At 30.0% G+C, this 17438-nt stretch overlaps 1 protein-coding gene across 1 annotated transcript; it reads left to right on the forward strand.

Moving 5' to 3' along the window:
* The first annotated feature begins 2572 nt into the window (after positions 1–2572).
* On the forward strand, positions 2573–17111 carry LOC112695941 (tryptophan aminotransferase-related protein 2). Its single transcript, XM_025748487.3, has 5 exons — positions 2573–3248; positions 14186–14492; positions 15566–15855; positions 16214–16500; positions 16857–17111. The coding sequence occupies exons 1-5, from the start codon at positions 2989–2991 to the stop codon at positions 17039–17041; spliced, it is 1329 nt and encodes a 442-aa protein (XP_025604272.1). The 5' UTR covers positions 2573–2988; the 3' UTR covers positions 17042–17111.
* Positions 17112–17438: the final 327 nt, after the last annotated feature.

A 17438-nucleotide genomic window follows, 5' to 3' on the forward strand; every position in this document is an offset into this window, starting at 1 on the left:
ATAGTAAAATAAAATAGAAATAAATAAAGATGGTGACGCGTGTTAAATGCAGCAAATTAAAGGTGAGGCTCAAATTAATCAATCAAGGTTGGAATTAACAAGAACGGGATGTGTTAGCTTGAAATTAAAACCGAAACTTTGTCCGAAAGAGATTAGCATGATGGATAATAAAAAGAGTTGGTCCCGGGAAGGTGAGTATGAGGGTTCAATGCAATGGAGATTTGGTGGACCCTAAATCTGGAAGAGGTCCAGGCCCTTTGTTCTCTAGGAATGTACCTGTCTTATCTCTTTCATCATAATTCCATTTGAGAGTGAAAGAAAGAATGCATGGAATTTAAAGTTGTGGATCCATTACACACCAACAAAAGCATCAACCTTAATTTCATTTCCTACCCAAACCTGCTATTTGGGAGTGGGACCTCACTACTATTCTCTATGGGCCAACACTATATTTCCTCACAACTTTTCTCAACATTCTAAATTTTCATTTCTCTCTTAGTAAAATAATAATATTGTATTAAATAATAATAAGGTTATGGTTACAAAGGAAAAAGAAATTTTATCATTTTCATTTTTTTATTTCTTAGTCAATATCTTTGTAGAGTATTAACTAACAAAATCCAATAATAATAATAATAATAATAATAATAATAATAATAATAATAATAATAATAATAATAATAATAGTAGAAGTAGTAGTAGTAGTAGTAGTAGTAGTAGTAGTAGTGACATAGGTCTTTCTATTTTATAATGTTATATGTATCGTTTCTCATTAGTGTTTATATAGATAGATCTATAAATAATTAGACATTATAATTTGAGTATTTGCAATGGATGTCTATATATCTGTCTATATTTAGAGGTGAAGTCTATGTCTATGATTTTTTTAATTAAAAATTATTGTTAAATAATGTTACTTTAATTTTAATAACATTTTTTAAAGTCTTGTAGCCACCAAAGCATTTACTATATTTAAATTAGGTTTGACACATTAATTAATGGGAGGGGAAGAAAGTGAGACTACAAAAGCATTAATTCTAGGAGCCTTCTTCGAACATGTAAGAAGAATTAAAGGATTAAAACTAATTGATCCTAATATAATTACAATAAAATAGTGAGAAATTAAAGGAAGGAAGAATCTCAATGGTTATTAAAGTAGATAATTAATACTACAGAGAATGCAGTGTTTGAAGGAATGGAATATAATGGAACTAATGACGTAGTCTCGAATATGCAACATGATGCTGACCAAACCATATATAGCTACCGTCCCAGAGGAGATGAATGCAGAAAATTATTGTTACATATTAAATTGCTTAGTTACCTCTCTTGTATCACAAATTAAATCACTCAAGGCAAGGATTTCAAACTTCAGCATGCATGATTACAACATAATCAATTTTATTTTTTGGAAGTATGATAACCAATTTTTGTCGAAACTATAATAAAATCTTTAGAAATGTAAAACTTTTTAGATAAAAAATGAATTTTATGAGTTTCATCACAAATTATGTTAGATATAGAAATAATCATATATATATATATATATATATATATATATATATATATATTGCTAAATTTATTTTGGGGTTTAAATAATGAACAATACTAAGGTCAGTAATTTTTGTGATTGGAAGAGTTATGGAATTAAAATTGCAATTTCTTGAGATTTGGTACAAATCTTTGATTTCTAAAATGACAAACTTCTGTTTTCATGTGAATTGAATTTTTCTTATTTAAATATGAATCATATAACAAGTTGAGAAATTTGTACTAGAAGTAAGGGGAAAAAAAATTTGTTGTCTATGCTAAAAGAAATGGCAAATTACGTTGTGGTCCTAGTGCGATGCTAATATTATTCAGCAGTACGGAGAGTTGAAGACTTTGCTAAGTTGTTGTGTTTGTTTTATCGAGATATTTAATAAAAATCTTTTTTAAATATATTTAAATACATTTAATTATTATTATGTATTAGTGTATTTAACTTTATTTTTTATTTATATTTTTAAAATAAATTTAAAAATAATATATTCTTATTTATTAAAATAAAAAATTATTTTATATACTTTATATTGTAATTACAAATAATTAAAATTCATACTTCTACATATTTTATAGTATCAATGTCTATATATTTTTGATAGCTACATACTAGAGGATAAATTTATTTTTGGTTATGAAGTATATAAAGACTATTTTGTCTTTATATTTAAAATTTTATTTGAGACAGAAAATGAGACACATAGGTAAGAGAAAAAAATTTATTAATAATATCTCAAAGAAGAAAATATATCAATATTAATTTCATGTCTTTAACTATATTTTTAATATATCTATTTATAATAAATTAATAACTAATATAACTTTTTCCTATCTTAATTAAAAATAGGACTTATTTTCTACTCATATAACATATTATAATAAGATTAATTTTATAGTATCTATAAATTTTTGCTTAAATTTTATCTAACTTAAATTTTAATTTTTTAAAAATTATTTATTCTCGTATCTTTTAAATTAAATAATAACTTTTAATATTTTTTAATAAATAGACACTACTCTTTAGTACTATAGCATTTATTTAATAATAAATTGAAAAGTTGGAAACATGGAATAAAACAAACATTTCTGTCGCCTAGATGGGCGAGTGAAGCAGTGGTAGTAGTTAAGCGTGATTGAGAGAATGTAAGCACTGAGCAGAGATCAGAGCAGCTTTTTGAAGGAAACGAGAAAAAAAAAAAAAAGAATAGGAAGGCTTTATTGCGCTGATGAGCTTCATTGATAACTGCAGCCTTAGTTTACCGTTTTCAAGATCTATCTTCTATCTATTTCTCTAGCATCGAAAATTATTTGAATACCCTTTGCAAATCTAAGTGGCCATTTTTTTTGTGTGTTAGATGGAATAATCAGCTACCTACTCTTTTATTTATCTACTTCTTCTTCTTTACCAAAGCTGTGTGTGTGTGTGTTTGTTAATAGTGGCCGTACATGGCAAGTGGCAATCAGAGAATGAAGAAGAAGATGGAAAATCCACCAAGAAGCATGTTGAGGCATGTTCTTGTGGTTTCTCTGGCTTTGAATGTCAGCTTCATACTCAGAATAATGCTTTACCAAACTCAACAAACTCACCACAAATCTCCTTTTTCTATCTCTTCATCATCATCAACAGCAGCAAGAAGAAGGTCATTGGTTAATTCAACTCGTTCGGATCGTCCCCCAGACAAAGAGAGACTCATTAATCTCGACCAGTAAGTCTAAATTAAAGCTTTTTCTTCTTTTTTAATTAATATATATATGCTGTGATGATGTCAAAATAAATGCTATCTTCATGCTTTACAATTTTATTTTTAAATGTATGTGTGGCTTCAGAAGCCATCAGGTAGGGGCGACTTCATTCAATTAATATTTCCCGCTAACTAGTAACAAAAACGCACACTAACAATATCAGAAAACTATTCAACTATCTTCGTGTTGTTCCTGCAAAATATTATAATCGGTTTTACTTGTAAAACAATCACATGAATTCCTTCTTACTATTTTGCTAGTTTTTTTAGGGAATCTATTTTTGAGGGTCAATTATTCGAACTCTTGCCAGCTAATAGTAAAAACTAACACCAAAACATAAAATTTAAAAAAGAATTGCAGAAATCTAAGGTAAAGGTAACGACTCAGTTGAAAAAAAAGAACTTGGAGCTTAAAAGTTAAAATATTATTTTGACAGTTTTGACCTTTATTTATTGCCTTTTAGATGACCAACCATACATATTTATTTTTAAATGAGTGCATGATTTGCGTTTATTATTTTTAATAAAGAAATACTAGAGAGTTAGTTATTAGAAATTATTTTTAATATAGAAGTAGAGATAATGTTTTGTTTGAACATTAATATTTAAAGTGTATTATAATATTATAAAAATATTCAATACATTTTTTAAGTGTTTTCACATGTCCCACGTGTAGTTAAGATATGACTGTATTCAACACGTCTCTATATGTTGTAACACGCTATTTACGTGTTGACTTTTCACCTTCAAAATTCACTCATTTAAAATTACATCAAATAATTTTATTTTTAACAAAAATAATATAAATTAAATTAACCGAAAATTATTATAATTTATTTTTTATCATTAATTAATTATTTATATTTAAAGTATAAAATAAAATATGTTATTAAATTAATAACTAAATAATAAAAAAAATAAATTCTTATAGTCTATAAAAATTTTTTTTGGAAAAGTCTAAGGGACCAGTAATTTTATTGATTTTTGGCCAATATGTAACCAGCAGAAAAAAGTGAGCCATTAGATGAAATCTCACACCAATTTCACACCATTAAATTAACATTGATGGCTATTTGATGACTACCAATCACAAAAATTGCTAGCTCCTAGCATTGCTATTTTTTTTTGACATGACTCCGCCTCATGTTTCAGTTTGACTGTATCTGTGTATGGGTGTGTAGAAATCGTTTGACATTTTGTATTTGGTGATATTATATGGGTAAGTTATTTTGCTAAGTTTAATTTAGTATAATAGTTTATTGGTATAATAAAAAATTAACTAAAAAAAGCATAAAAATAACAAAAAAAGTTTAATTAAATTTAATTATAAAAGTAACTTATTCATTTAACATTTTTCTATTAAATTGTTATTTTTAATGAAATCATTATTCACCATTTCAATCTTTAAAATTTAGTAAAATTAAATTATATTAATCGTTACTCATAATTTGTTTTGTTTTAAGTTTTAAAATTGAGGTAAATGAAACTGCCATCAACAATTTTTTTTATTTAAAAGAAATTTACAAATTGTTACTCACATTTTAATTTTTTTGTAACCGCTCTCATATTAACAAAATTTAACAAGAAGCCGCTATATTTTAACAAAACACATATTAACCCATCATTTGATTAAGAATTTATAGAATTAGCTTTTTAAAAGTTGTAAACTTGTAATATTTATTTTTAGTAAATTAAAAATAATTTTAAATAAACACAAATAACCATAGTCATCAAAATTTTGGATTATCTAGTTTGAATCTAAATCCTCTTTGTTGTTATATACTCCATTTGCTACTATGTTACGATGTTCGTTGCTTCTTTATATACTAATTATTAATTATATAACAAAAACGTATAATAATTTTGTTAGATATTATTTTAATTTTATATTTACTTATATTTAAATTAATTATATTTTTTATTATACATAATTATTAATATAAATATTATTAAATATGTATAAATAAAAATATTAAAATTTTATATAATTATTTAATAATAATTAAATTATAACTTGTTAATTATAATTTGTTGAGTTTTTATTATTTTTAAAATATTAATGAATATATGTATTTTAAATTTTAATTTTAAAATTTTTATTATTAGTAAAATATTTTTTATTTATTAAATATAAAATAAAAAACTTGTGCTTTTGAAAAACATAAAAACTCTTCAAAAAATTTTTCTAAACAAACCTTATTGAAAAAAATTAGTTACTAATAACTTTTTTATATTTTGCAAAACTAATTAGAACAACTTTTTTTTGAAAATTATATATTGATGATGAACGACTTATAAAATTTAAGTAATACTATATTTAATATTTGAATAATACATATTTAAATTTTTTTATTAATCAAGTTCAATATGTAGTATTACTTTTAATATTTTTATATTTAAAAAAATAGTTATAATTAACTTTATTCCAAGTTTTATTACTTAATTTAATTAGACTTGATTTATAAAAAAATTTGAATGTATAATATTATTTCTAATAATTTTATATTTCAAAAAAAAAATTCCTCAAATCTTCTGGGAAGAACTGAAAGTAGTCAAAGAATTTTATTTTATTTTTGGTGCTTTTGTGTTTGTTTCTGATAAGAGACCTAGGGCTTACGTCTTTCATAACGTGCTTTGCTTCCTGCTCTTGTTCCTGGGAAGACAGAGACAACTCGTCTTCTATAACGTGATTTTATGGCAAGAATATATATACAACACACACACTTATTCTATTATTACTGTATTGTTATTAGTGATGCTAACATTTTGAAATTCTTGTTTTGACTTTTATCTTTAAATTGAATTAGAAGTTGATAGGCAGGGTAATTTTAGTTGTCAAAATAGTATACCTTTTTCTATTTTTTGAAAAAATGACAGAGATAGTAATATAAGAGAAGAAAAAGCGTGTTTGTAATTTTCTTTTAAATGTATGCATGATTGATGAGTTTATGGGTTAAATGCGTTGATTTTACAATTTTTTAGGGTTCAAATATAGTTTGTTAAAACCAGTATATTTTCCCTTTTTTTTAATAAAAGACGAATATTGAAAATGAGATTGTTGCTTATTATATATATATATATATATATAGCTGTCATTTGAACATTTTGAAATTGATTTAATACTATTATTATCTGGTCACATTTTTTAATCGTAAAACATTTAAACTAATGACAACTAGTTATGTTAAATACGATGCACATATTTTAAAATTAAAACTTTGTTACCGGAAATGAAAATAGCAAACGTGTTGTGGTAGTATTAGCATTGCATGTTGATAAGTTTATTCCAATATATGTAAAAAGAAATATTGCATATTGGGACTTGGTCATTTGTGAAAATTGATGAGATAATTGCAACTTTGGCGCACTATTACGCATATGTTGTGTCTATTGTGATGATATTTTGTGTGCAGTTGACATCATATCAAACAATCATTTATTTCAAAGTATAAACTATACGCTAGATAAAAATATTAAATAATTATACATATAACTAGTAAGTTTTTGCCAATTAAAATTATTCGATATCCCACTAACATTGCCGGGCCACGGACACGGCCGGAACTGGCGTATGGTCTTGACGAATCCTAACTAATTATTCGAATTTAAATATTTTTATATTTTAATTTATAAAATAAAAAAATAACAGTACAAATTATATAAATTGAGTCAAAGATTTTCTTTAATACAATACATATTTTTAATTCTGTTTATCTCATAAATTCATTTTGACTTAAGTATCAGAATGTCTTTGTAAGTATCACTCTTTTTTTTCATTCTAAAAATTCAGCCTCCTCACTGTCTCGACTAGTAAATCTCTGATCCATCTCACAACTCGTACTAGTGACTTCGCATATATTAGCGCTGTTTGTGGGGATTCGCCCAGTCCTGGTGGCATGATGGAGAATATTAAAGAGCAATTTTCAAGCCACCACCATGAGTTAGACCCAAACAACCCAACGTCCGAACCACGGAACAACGTCCCCTTGACCCTCAGGAGGATAACCAGTGTCGTGCACTGCCAGCCAACCCCTGACAGGCAATATCCAAAAGAAGACGTTCACCACCTCAATAATGCTCGAAGGCTTGATGGGCTATGAGAGAAAGCAATCTAGATAATCCAAAAACTCTACCAAAGAGCACAAATCCTTGAAGGTCGGGTCGCGACCAAAGAGCGATATTAGCCAGAAAACGCAAGCTAGGCAACTTCAAGGAGCTGATCACGATGAGAAACCAAGAACAAAAGGTCACCCGAATGGCGGCACGGGAAACGACGAGACCGCAACATCTTCTGAGACCCAGAGTGTCAACGCAACGACGATGACAGAAGACACCGGCGGGATTCCAAGCGAACAAGAAGGAAGCACGTGATAATGGGAGCCACCTTGTTCATTGAAAGAATCCTGAAGGCCAAGCTACCAAAGGGTTTCGACAAGCCGACTAACATGAAGTACGACGGGACAAAGGACTCGCAAGAACATCTCACGGCCTTCGAGGCCAGGATGAACTTAGAAGTAGTAGTCGATGTGGTTCGATGCAGGGCCTTCCCAGTAATCCTAGCCGGCCCCCCAATTAAGTGGTTCAACACCCTCCCCAATGGCTCGATAGCCAATTTCGACGACGTCTCCAGAAATTTTGTCACAGTTCACTACCAAAATCACAAAAGTGAAGCACCCGATTAATATGCTCGAAATCACACAAAAGCAAGATGAACCCACAAAAAAATATCACGACAGGTTCAACGATTAGTGCCTAACGATTGACGAGCTGATGGACTCAGTAGCCAGCCTCTGTCTCACCAATAGTCTCATGAGTGAAGATTTTCGAAAGCACCTCACCACTAAACCAGTCTAGACCATGCGTGAAATCCAAAACATTGCAAGGGAGTACATAAATGACGAAGAGGTAAGCTAAGTCGTAGCATCCATAAATGGCAGCATGACAGCTCGAAATAATCCACCACCCAAAGGTGCACTACAAGTCCACCGCCCTTAGCAGACCACCTAGGATAGAGAAATTCATGAACTACACCCCCTACCGGCTCGATCATGGAGATCTACTACTAGATAGCAGAACAGGACATTCTCCCAAAGGACCGACAACTGAAAGAATAGACAGACGACAATAAAAGCTTGTACTACGACTATTACCAATGATACGAACATAAGACTCAATATTGCTTTGACTTAAAAGATGCTCTCGAACAAGTCGTTCGAGACAGCAAACTCTCTGAGTTTGCCAAAATCATTCGAGAACCCAGAAAAACCGAAAGGGAGAGATCTTAGGAACGAGAAGGATGCAATCCCAGGATGTTAAGGCAGGCCCAGCAAGAGAGTCCGAAAATAGACCTGACAATCATAGTGAACGTCATCACTGGAAAAGATGCACCAGAAAAATCCAAGTCAGCACTATAGAAGGACTTCCGGGTACTAACATTGAAAGATGAAAAAAGAACCCCTCCCCTCCCTACGACGATAACATTCTCCCCCGATGACTGCTAGGGTTGGAACTGGTCTGGTTAAGCGGATACTCGTGGACACCGAAGCTGACTCCAAAATCTTTTTTCGAGGAGCTTTTGACAATCTAGGCCTCCGAAGCGAAAACTTACAAAGCCAAAAGGGATGACAACCCTCGAGGGGACGAACTTTGAAATGCTCCGATTTAAAACCATGAAATGAATATTCGAATAAGTCGAAGAGTCGGCGGTTCGTCCGAGCTCAGAAAGAGATGTATCCTTTCTTATGCTTTTCTCCTTATGTAGAATGGTCAACAAGAAAAAAAGACAAGAAGACTTCGACCCGAGCTGGTAACTCTAAAAAGTCATAAACCAGCTCAAAGATCCAAATAGCCACCTAGCTGTTTGAATGCAGTTGAGATGGCACTGCAGAAACCGGTTCAGGAGAGAAATTTGAAATTCAAAAAAGGGTATCCGAACCTTTAACTTAGTAAACAGAAGTTCATGCACCCAAATTCAGTTTGGGACACGAGGGAAATGCAAGTTGAGATTACAAACCCTCTCATTTTCGTCAACAAACACCAACTCATGCTGCCCGCCACCTCACCACCCAACATGGCCCCTTCATCATGGAGCCTCTGAAGGTCCCCTTCATTCAAACGAGATGGCATCCCGAAACGTCAGACGTTATCCAATGGTAACGATTTGGCATACCCCCGCTAGGAAGATAGGACTCAACTTCCGGTGAACTCCCCTCCGTTACCATACCTATATCCAAATAAGATTTTTCAGTCTCAGCCTACTACCTAGAAACACAAACATATAAAGAATTCCTAAACCATGCTAAAGACCATAATCGAAACATCCTACCCAAAATCCCTAAAACTACACCAAAACCAATACCCAAATCAAATATTTCCCCATTGATAAACACAAAAGCATGCAAAAACACGAATAATGGACAAAAAAATGGGCAGAAGTAAAATAAAACGATCAGAGTGACAGAATGTACCAACTTAGTTCTAAAAAAAAGCGAAGAAAGGAAACGAAGCAGCAATGAGCAAAGAAGCGCCACACCTAAAAACACCACCGAACGTTCGGACGGAGCATAACACCAAAGAAGTTGCAGAGAGCGTTTTCTAGAAAGTGAAAGAACGAGGAAGAAGAAGAAGCAGTTTCGAATGAAAATAAATAAAAACCCCCTATATTCCAAAAAAAAAGGTGGGGGGCAAAAAGAGGAAAACAAAGAAACTTCTCTCCCCCTACTAGGCATCGTTATGACGCTTTAGGAACCGCAATGGACGAAAATCCCTTAGAAGAAACGTAAAGACCGAGCCACTCGGACATGCACAAATCCCTGATCTTATCCACGGACCCACTCCGTTTGTGATAGACACAAACAACTGTTCCGGACCAGAAGAGCGGTCCTTAAAGCAGTTAAAAACTCGGCCCGATTCCCCGAACTCGGCCAGATATAACTTGGATGGCACTCCATGCTAGGCTCACGACAAGACGAGTCCTTCCAAGCAACGAGAATGAGTAAGCACACTTTCTCACTTTAGGGGGCAACTGTTCTGGACTTGACCTTCTGGTCCTAAATCGGAGCCGTTACAATTCAGGTATATGAGCCAGACTACCGACAAGGCCCGAATCTGTCTAGTGACCACGAATCTCTAACTAAACATTCGAATTCAAATACTTCCTTATCTTAATCTACAAGAAAAAAGATAAGATAACAGTATAAATTATGTAAATGGAGACAAAAGCTCTCTCAGGCATGTCACTTATTCCTAACCCTCTCTATTTCTTAGATCCATTTTAATTTAAATGTCAGAGTGTTTTTACAGTATCATTTCTACTGTTTCAAAAATCAAGCCTCGTAACTATCTCAACTGATGAATATCCAATATATCTCACAACCCGTTCTAGCAATTTTGCGTATATCCACTAATGTGCATAGTACCGAAATCGTGTTGATATTGATATTTTATTATAGGAAAAGTATATGAAACCAACTCCAAATGAGCTAAGAATGGAACAACTTAATTAATTATAAATATAATAATTAGTTTTATTTATTTATGATTTAAAATATTGGTTATTAAATGTTTCACCACATTCAAATTAGGAGGAGATACGTTCAGTATCATTTCAACGTGAATCACGAAAACTGATTCAATTAGCTTCCGTTTCTTCATTCTCATTCTCTCTCCAAATGCCTAAAATATGATAAATCAAAAGATTCAGAATTGTCTAATTTAAAAAAAAAAAGAAATATCCTAATATCTAATATAAACATTATTCACATAAAAATTTTGAATTCATCCAATGATATTTTGGCTGATTTTTAGCTGGACCATATTGGTTCCAACATTATTGTTTATTATATTATTAGTAGCACCGAGGGTGGTTCTTATTATTCACATAGACTAATAGGGTACTCGTTGACCACAGTCTTTATTTGCTAAAGACTTATTATATATATGGAGGAGGTACGGTTCTTGAGACCAGAGGGCAAGGCATAGCAGAGCATATAAAAGTTGATATTTAATATAGATTTTATAATTATTTTTGTGTAATTTTATTTTATTATTGGATATTGAATTAAAAGATTAGATTTTGATATATTATAAAAATATTTTTTTATTTAAAGTGTACTCAAATAAATAAATTATATTTTTATACAAAATATTTTTATAAAAAATATTTTTAACATTTTTATTTGAATAATTTTCTAATATAAAAGGTGATAATGTGATATAGCTAGTGCATATTTTTTTTTTTTGTAATGCATGAGATAGTAGTGATTTGGTACTTAATAAGATTATGAAATAGATTATGAAAATCACTTAAATAAAGATGTCAAAAATATCTTTTTTAAAATTATGAAAATCACTTAAATAAAGATGTCAAAATATCTTTTTTAAGATATTTTTTAAAAATTAAAATTTAATATATATAATTAATTAAATTATATTATTTTTTATTAAAATTAGATTGGACAAATTAGTTTAACAAAAAAAAATTAATAAATTAAATTTTGAAAGGATATAAATTAATATTTTTTATAAAAAATACTACAATATCCTTATTAATATTCTTTATATATATAAATATATGAAGAAGGTATCTGATAACATTTATAAAGAAATTATTTTTTTTCTATATTTTTATTACAAATCTTTTCTGTAAACTAAAGTTTTATTGTTACAACTTAGAAGTAGCAGTGAGAACTGTTAATACGTTGGTCAGCCCAGATCGTAGTCCCGGTTGTAAGTCCTAGTAAGGCAGTGAATTCGTTGGTTAACGAGGGTGGTCCCGTAACTCACAAAGTTCTAACCATAAAATGACTAGTTTATTAAGAACGATGAGTAGTTTAAATTTAGGAAAAAATAATTCTTTAGTGATAAAAACAGATAATTTTGAAGCATCCACTTCTGAAACTAAAAATGAATTAGAAATAGCTAAATTAGAAGAAAATTTTCATAATTGGAATATACCTATAATAGATAAAGATAAAGTATATAAAAAGAGGAACTTCTGGGAAGGAAGAAATTATGAAATTCATATGTTAGAATATTGTAAACTGGGAACGAGTAATAATAAGATTATTACCATCTTAGAAGAGGATAAATTGAAAGAACATAGCAGTAAATGATATAACTTCATCCATATAGGATTAATACAAGTAGCCATAAAATCTAATTTTAGAATAGGAATTAATCTTCCTATATTATTAACCTTAAGAGATACCAAATTCCAAAATTTTAGTGACTCATTAATAGGAATATTAGAAAGTAACTATTATGATGGACCAGTTTTTTTTAATTGTTACCCAAATTATGCTATGAATTTAAAAAAATGAATACACATGGCAAGCCTTAAAATTGCAAATAAGATCTGATGAGACAATTATAAATAAAAAATATGATCCATTCGAAATAATCTATAGAATATATTATAAAATTACTAAGGTTAATTATGACTTTAAAGCATTAAGACAATCCTCAAAAGAAGAAACGATTACAAACACCTAGAAGATTAAGACATGAAGAATTAAAAAGTAGAATGCCTGAAGAATGGATAATACCTGATGGTATTGAAGAACCACAAATATAAAATACTAGAATAAAATGAATAATAAGAGAATGACCTGATATTATAATTAAGATGAATAGATCTCAATCATTAAGAATTTCTGATAATATTGAAACTATTAGTCATAGAAATTCTATAGATAACTCATCAATAGGAAATATGGATAATATTGTAGGAATTGACAACAGAAGGCCAAATATAGCTACTGCTGTATATAAATCACCTTTAGAATTTGATCCAATAGAATCACAAGTTTTATCAGTAATTATAAAGGAAGAACCATTTGAAATTGATAAAGAATGGATAAAATAAGATTTTAATGCTGATTATAATAAACTACTAAGAGATTGGTATTTTACCAACCACTCAGAAAACGAAGTTATTAGACTAAGAGAACTATTCTATGATTTTATGAAAGAAAATAGAATTAGTTTATACTTCTTTGATTGGTACGTTAATTATTACTCTAAATCTGATAAGAAATTAAGATTAGAATTTAAGATTCTCAAAATTAATATATATAATAAGAGTATTTTAGTCATTTTATATAATAGGGGTATTATAATCATTTAAAAAATATATAATATTAATTTAGACCGATTCAAAATTTGATTCACTATTTTTTGGCAAATTAATTTGTCTGACTTAATTTTGATAAAAATAACACAATTTAAGTGATTATATATGTTAAATTTTAATTATTAAAAAATATCTTTAAAAAAAGACGTTTTATGCGCCTTTATGGGAGCATCTCCCATAGATTATAGGTAGAACCAATTACAAAAAATTGAGGGAAAATAATAACCCACATACATGCATAACCTTTTTGGATTGGTGTATGTGTTTAACTATCATTTTATGAAAAATTTCATTTGCAATAATGATTTATAAAAATTTAATTTGAATGCATTGACAGTGTAAAAAAATTTTACACAAATATTTAATTACGTATTATTATATCAGTAAAAATAACCATTTTTAATAATTAATACATGAATAATCAATACATGAGCAATCATCTAAATGAATAGACCTAATTGAACACGGTGTAATATTCTATATCAAAATTATACTGAGTTATAATATATGTAACATCTAAGATGATTTGTACGAAGAAATTAATCACCCTTAGTGAAAACATGATAGATACATTTGTTGCAAACAAGAATATCCCGTTACATGTGAAAAAGAATATCCAATTGATATTACAATGAAAAATTGAAAAAGAATATCACAGTTTCACTTTACCCTGTTCCATGACGTTATTATTTCATACTTTTCATGTTTCTAGCATGTGTAATTATGATTGTTAATTAAGTAATTTGAAAGTAATGATGATGGAATGCAGTGGAGATCCTAGAATGTATGAAAGATATTGGAGAAAGAGAGGTGAGAAAACAAGTATCACAATTGCAGGGTGGGAGTCAATGAGCTATTTCTCGCAAGGAGAAAACATTTGTTGGTTCATGGAACCCGAGCTTGCTGAAGAGGTTGTGAGACTTCACAATTTGGTTGGAAATGCAGTGACACAAGGGCGCCATATTGTTGTTGGCACAGGCTCCTCTCAGCTCTTTCTTGCTGCTCTCTATGCTTTGTCTCCCACTCATCATTCTCATCAACCCATTACTATTGTCTCAGCACTACCCTATTACTCGGTTAGTCATATCTTTTTTAAATGGCAAATACTCACGTACACATTAATAATATACATAGAATACAGTGTCGACCTGTTTGGTGGTGCGACTATATTTTATTTACACAAAAAATGAAAGACCGACAGACCGTCATAACTTGCCATTTACTCTTACTCTTTTGTACTCTGCATCAGAGTAGGCACTTTTTTAAATTGGTAGCAGAGTTTTGTGTAGGTGTAATAATAGTAAAGTCGGTTGGTTCATTGCATATAACATAGGGACGAACACACTCGTATACTTGGGTGACAATTGCTCACACTAAAATTTGGAAATGTCTTGAGCAGAAAAAAAAATTATGTATAATTATTTTTATTATATTATTAAATTTGATTTCATTACTTAGGTACATATCCATGCTATAATTTGTGCGGATAAATGCTCCACTAATATTTTGAAAAACTATATATATATATATATATGCGCGCGCGTGTTCCGTCCTATTAAAAAATTATATTTATTTTTATATTAAAAAAGTAAATAATTATTTTTGGGGTTCACCAAGATCAAACTCTTGACCTTTCGGATTTAGAACTCTAATACCATGTCATGAATCTACTCATCCCAAAAGCATAATCTGATAGGATAATGTAACACTAATAGTCATATCTCTAATACTGCCTAAACCTCTATTGTACACATTGTACGCTTAGACCATTGACTCCCTATATTTTCCCTTATTTTTAATCACAAAAAATTTAACCGTTGACAAATTTATTCATAAAAAAAACAACACTGTAAATATGTAATCATAAATATATTTAATTTATTTATTTTTATATATTTAATTTATAAAAAAGTGAATTAATAACTACAGTGTAATTTATTAGTATAATAAAAAATATTTAATATTTAATATTTTTATATATTTTGATGTTTATAAGATTGTGTTTGTTATATTTATATACTACATGTTTTGCCCTCACTGCCTAAAATTTTGGATTTGTCACTGCCACTACTCGAACTTTTTCATTTTGTTTCATGTTATGCATAATTTGCTCTGGTTATCAAAATTTTCTGATCCGCCGTTGCGGCAGTCGTACCCATCAATGACAGATTACCAGAAATCGGGGCTATACAAATGGGGTGGAGATGCAGAGACTTATGATGATGAGAAAGATGGTCCCTACATAGAGCTGGTAACTTCACCAAATAACCCTGATGGATACACAAGGGAATCAGTGGTCAAGAACAAGAGGCAGGGATTGTTTATTCATGACCTTGCTTATTATTGGCCTCAGTACACTCCCATTTCATACCCTTCAGATCATGACCTCACCCTTTTCACTCTCTCAAAAGCCACTGGTCATTCTGGCACTCGCATAGGGTAACTAACTTCCAACTACTCTCACTTTTATTTCTTATCAGGCACAAGTCCGCTTTAGTTCACTTTTTTCATAACAGTCTATTTCACAGTTAATTGGATGAGACATAAAGAGAGATAAAAAAAATTATATCATTTATGTACTTTGTCTTTATATCTTACCAGTAATCGTAACAATGATTTTCACATCATTTTTATGAATGTAGTATCTAATATCTAAATAAAGATTCGAGTTTTCCATTAGCTTTATTTCTTAGATAATTAACCATATAAGGTTCACAATTTACTACACATGTATGCAGATAGAATAGTTTTAGGCAATCATTCAATGATAAATTAAATAATTGTAGTTACATTGTAGATGGGCGCTGGTTAAAGACTCTGTGGTGGCGAAGAAGATGACGAAATTTATAGAGCTAAATACAATAGGTGTGTCTAAGGATTCTCAACTGAGAGCTGCTAAGATTTTGGAGGCAGTGTCTGACAGCTGTGAAGAAGAAGAATCATTCTTCAAGTATAGCTATGAAATCATGGCTCATAGATGGAGGAAATTGAGAGCAGCAGTTGAGGGTAATGCCTTATTCACTCTGCCTAACTTTTCTCCTGCTTTCTGCAACTTCTTCAATCACTACACTCAACCTCAACCAGGTAACTCTCTTTTCAAATTTCTACAAAGACATCTTAATGTAAAGATAGTATTGTAAATTGTTAGATAATTCAGTCAAATATATTTATTAAAATATATCAATTCATTTAAGGGTTAATAGTATCATCTTTATGTGAAGAAGTCTTTGTAGGAGTAATCACTGTTCAACTCATACAATTTATTATGCATTTTAAGACGAGACACAAAAAGGACTAAAATGCTTATTCAAAATATGAAATGTTTTTACATGATAATCCATATTAAATTAATTTGATAATGAAATCGATAAATTTGAGTAGCTAGGAACTCATTTGAAACTATTGATGAGGTGATCGTTGTACCTGTGATATGGTTGCAGCTTTTTTGTGGTTGAAGTGCGAGGGGTTAATAGAGGATTGCGCAAGCTTCCTTAGACAACACAAGATCTTATCAAGAAGTGGGGAGCGTTTTGGGGTTAGCCCAAAATACGTTAGAATTAGCATGCTTGATACAGATGAAAATTTCATGGAGTTTATAGAAAGGTTATCTTCTATACATCTGTAAGAATTATGCAAAATTCCTTCCTCATCGTGTTAAATATAAAATACAAATGCATTGACAACTTTTCAAAGCACTTGGAAATTGACTTTCACTTTATGGGAGGGAGACACAGAACTAAAATTTCTATTCTGTGTAGTGCATACCCTTCTCAGACATCTATTGACCAGAATCTACCTTTTCAAAACTCAAAAGCAGTGTAGGGTCTCTTTTTGTCGTTCGGAGAGTTATAATGAATTAATGATTGTAGTGAAACAGATATTTTAACTCTGTTTAGTTAGTTAATTCAGTTAATATAGATGAGTTAGTCTATCAGGTAGTTTTAGTTTCCTTCTGGAATTGGTCACTTAGTATCCGTATTGATTAATTAATAGCCTAATCTAGTCGTTTTCTAAAGCATGCT

Source organism: Arachis hypogaea, chromosome 1 (assembly GCF_003086295.3).
Source record: "Arachis hypogaea cultivar Tifrunner chromosome 1, arahy.Tifrunner.gnm2.J5K5, whole genome shotgun sequence".
NCBI classification, from domain to species: Eukaryota; Viridiplantae; Streptophyta; class Magnoliopsida; order Fabales; family Fabaceae; genus Arachis; species Arachis hypogaea.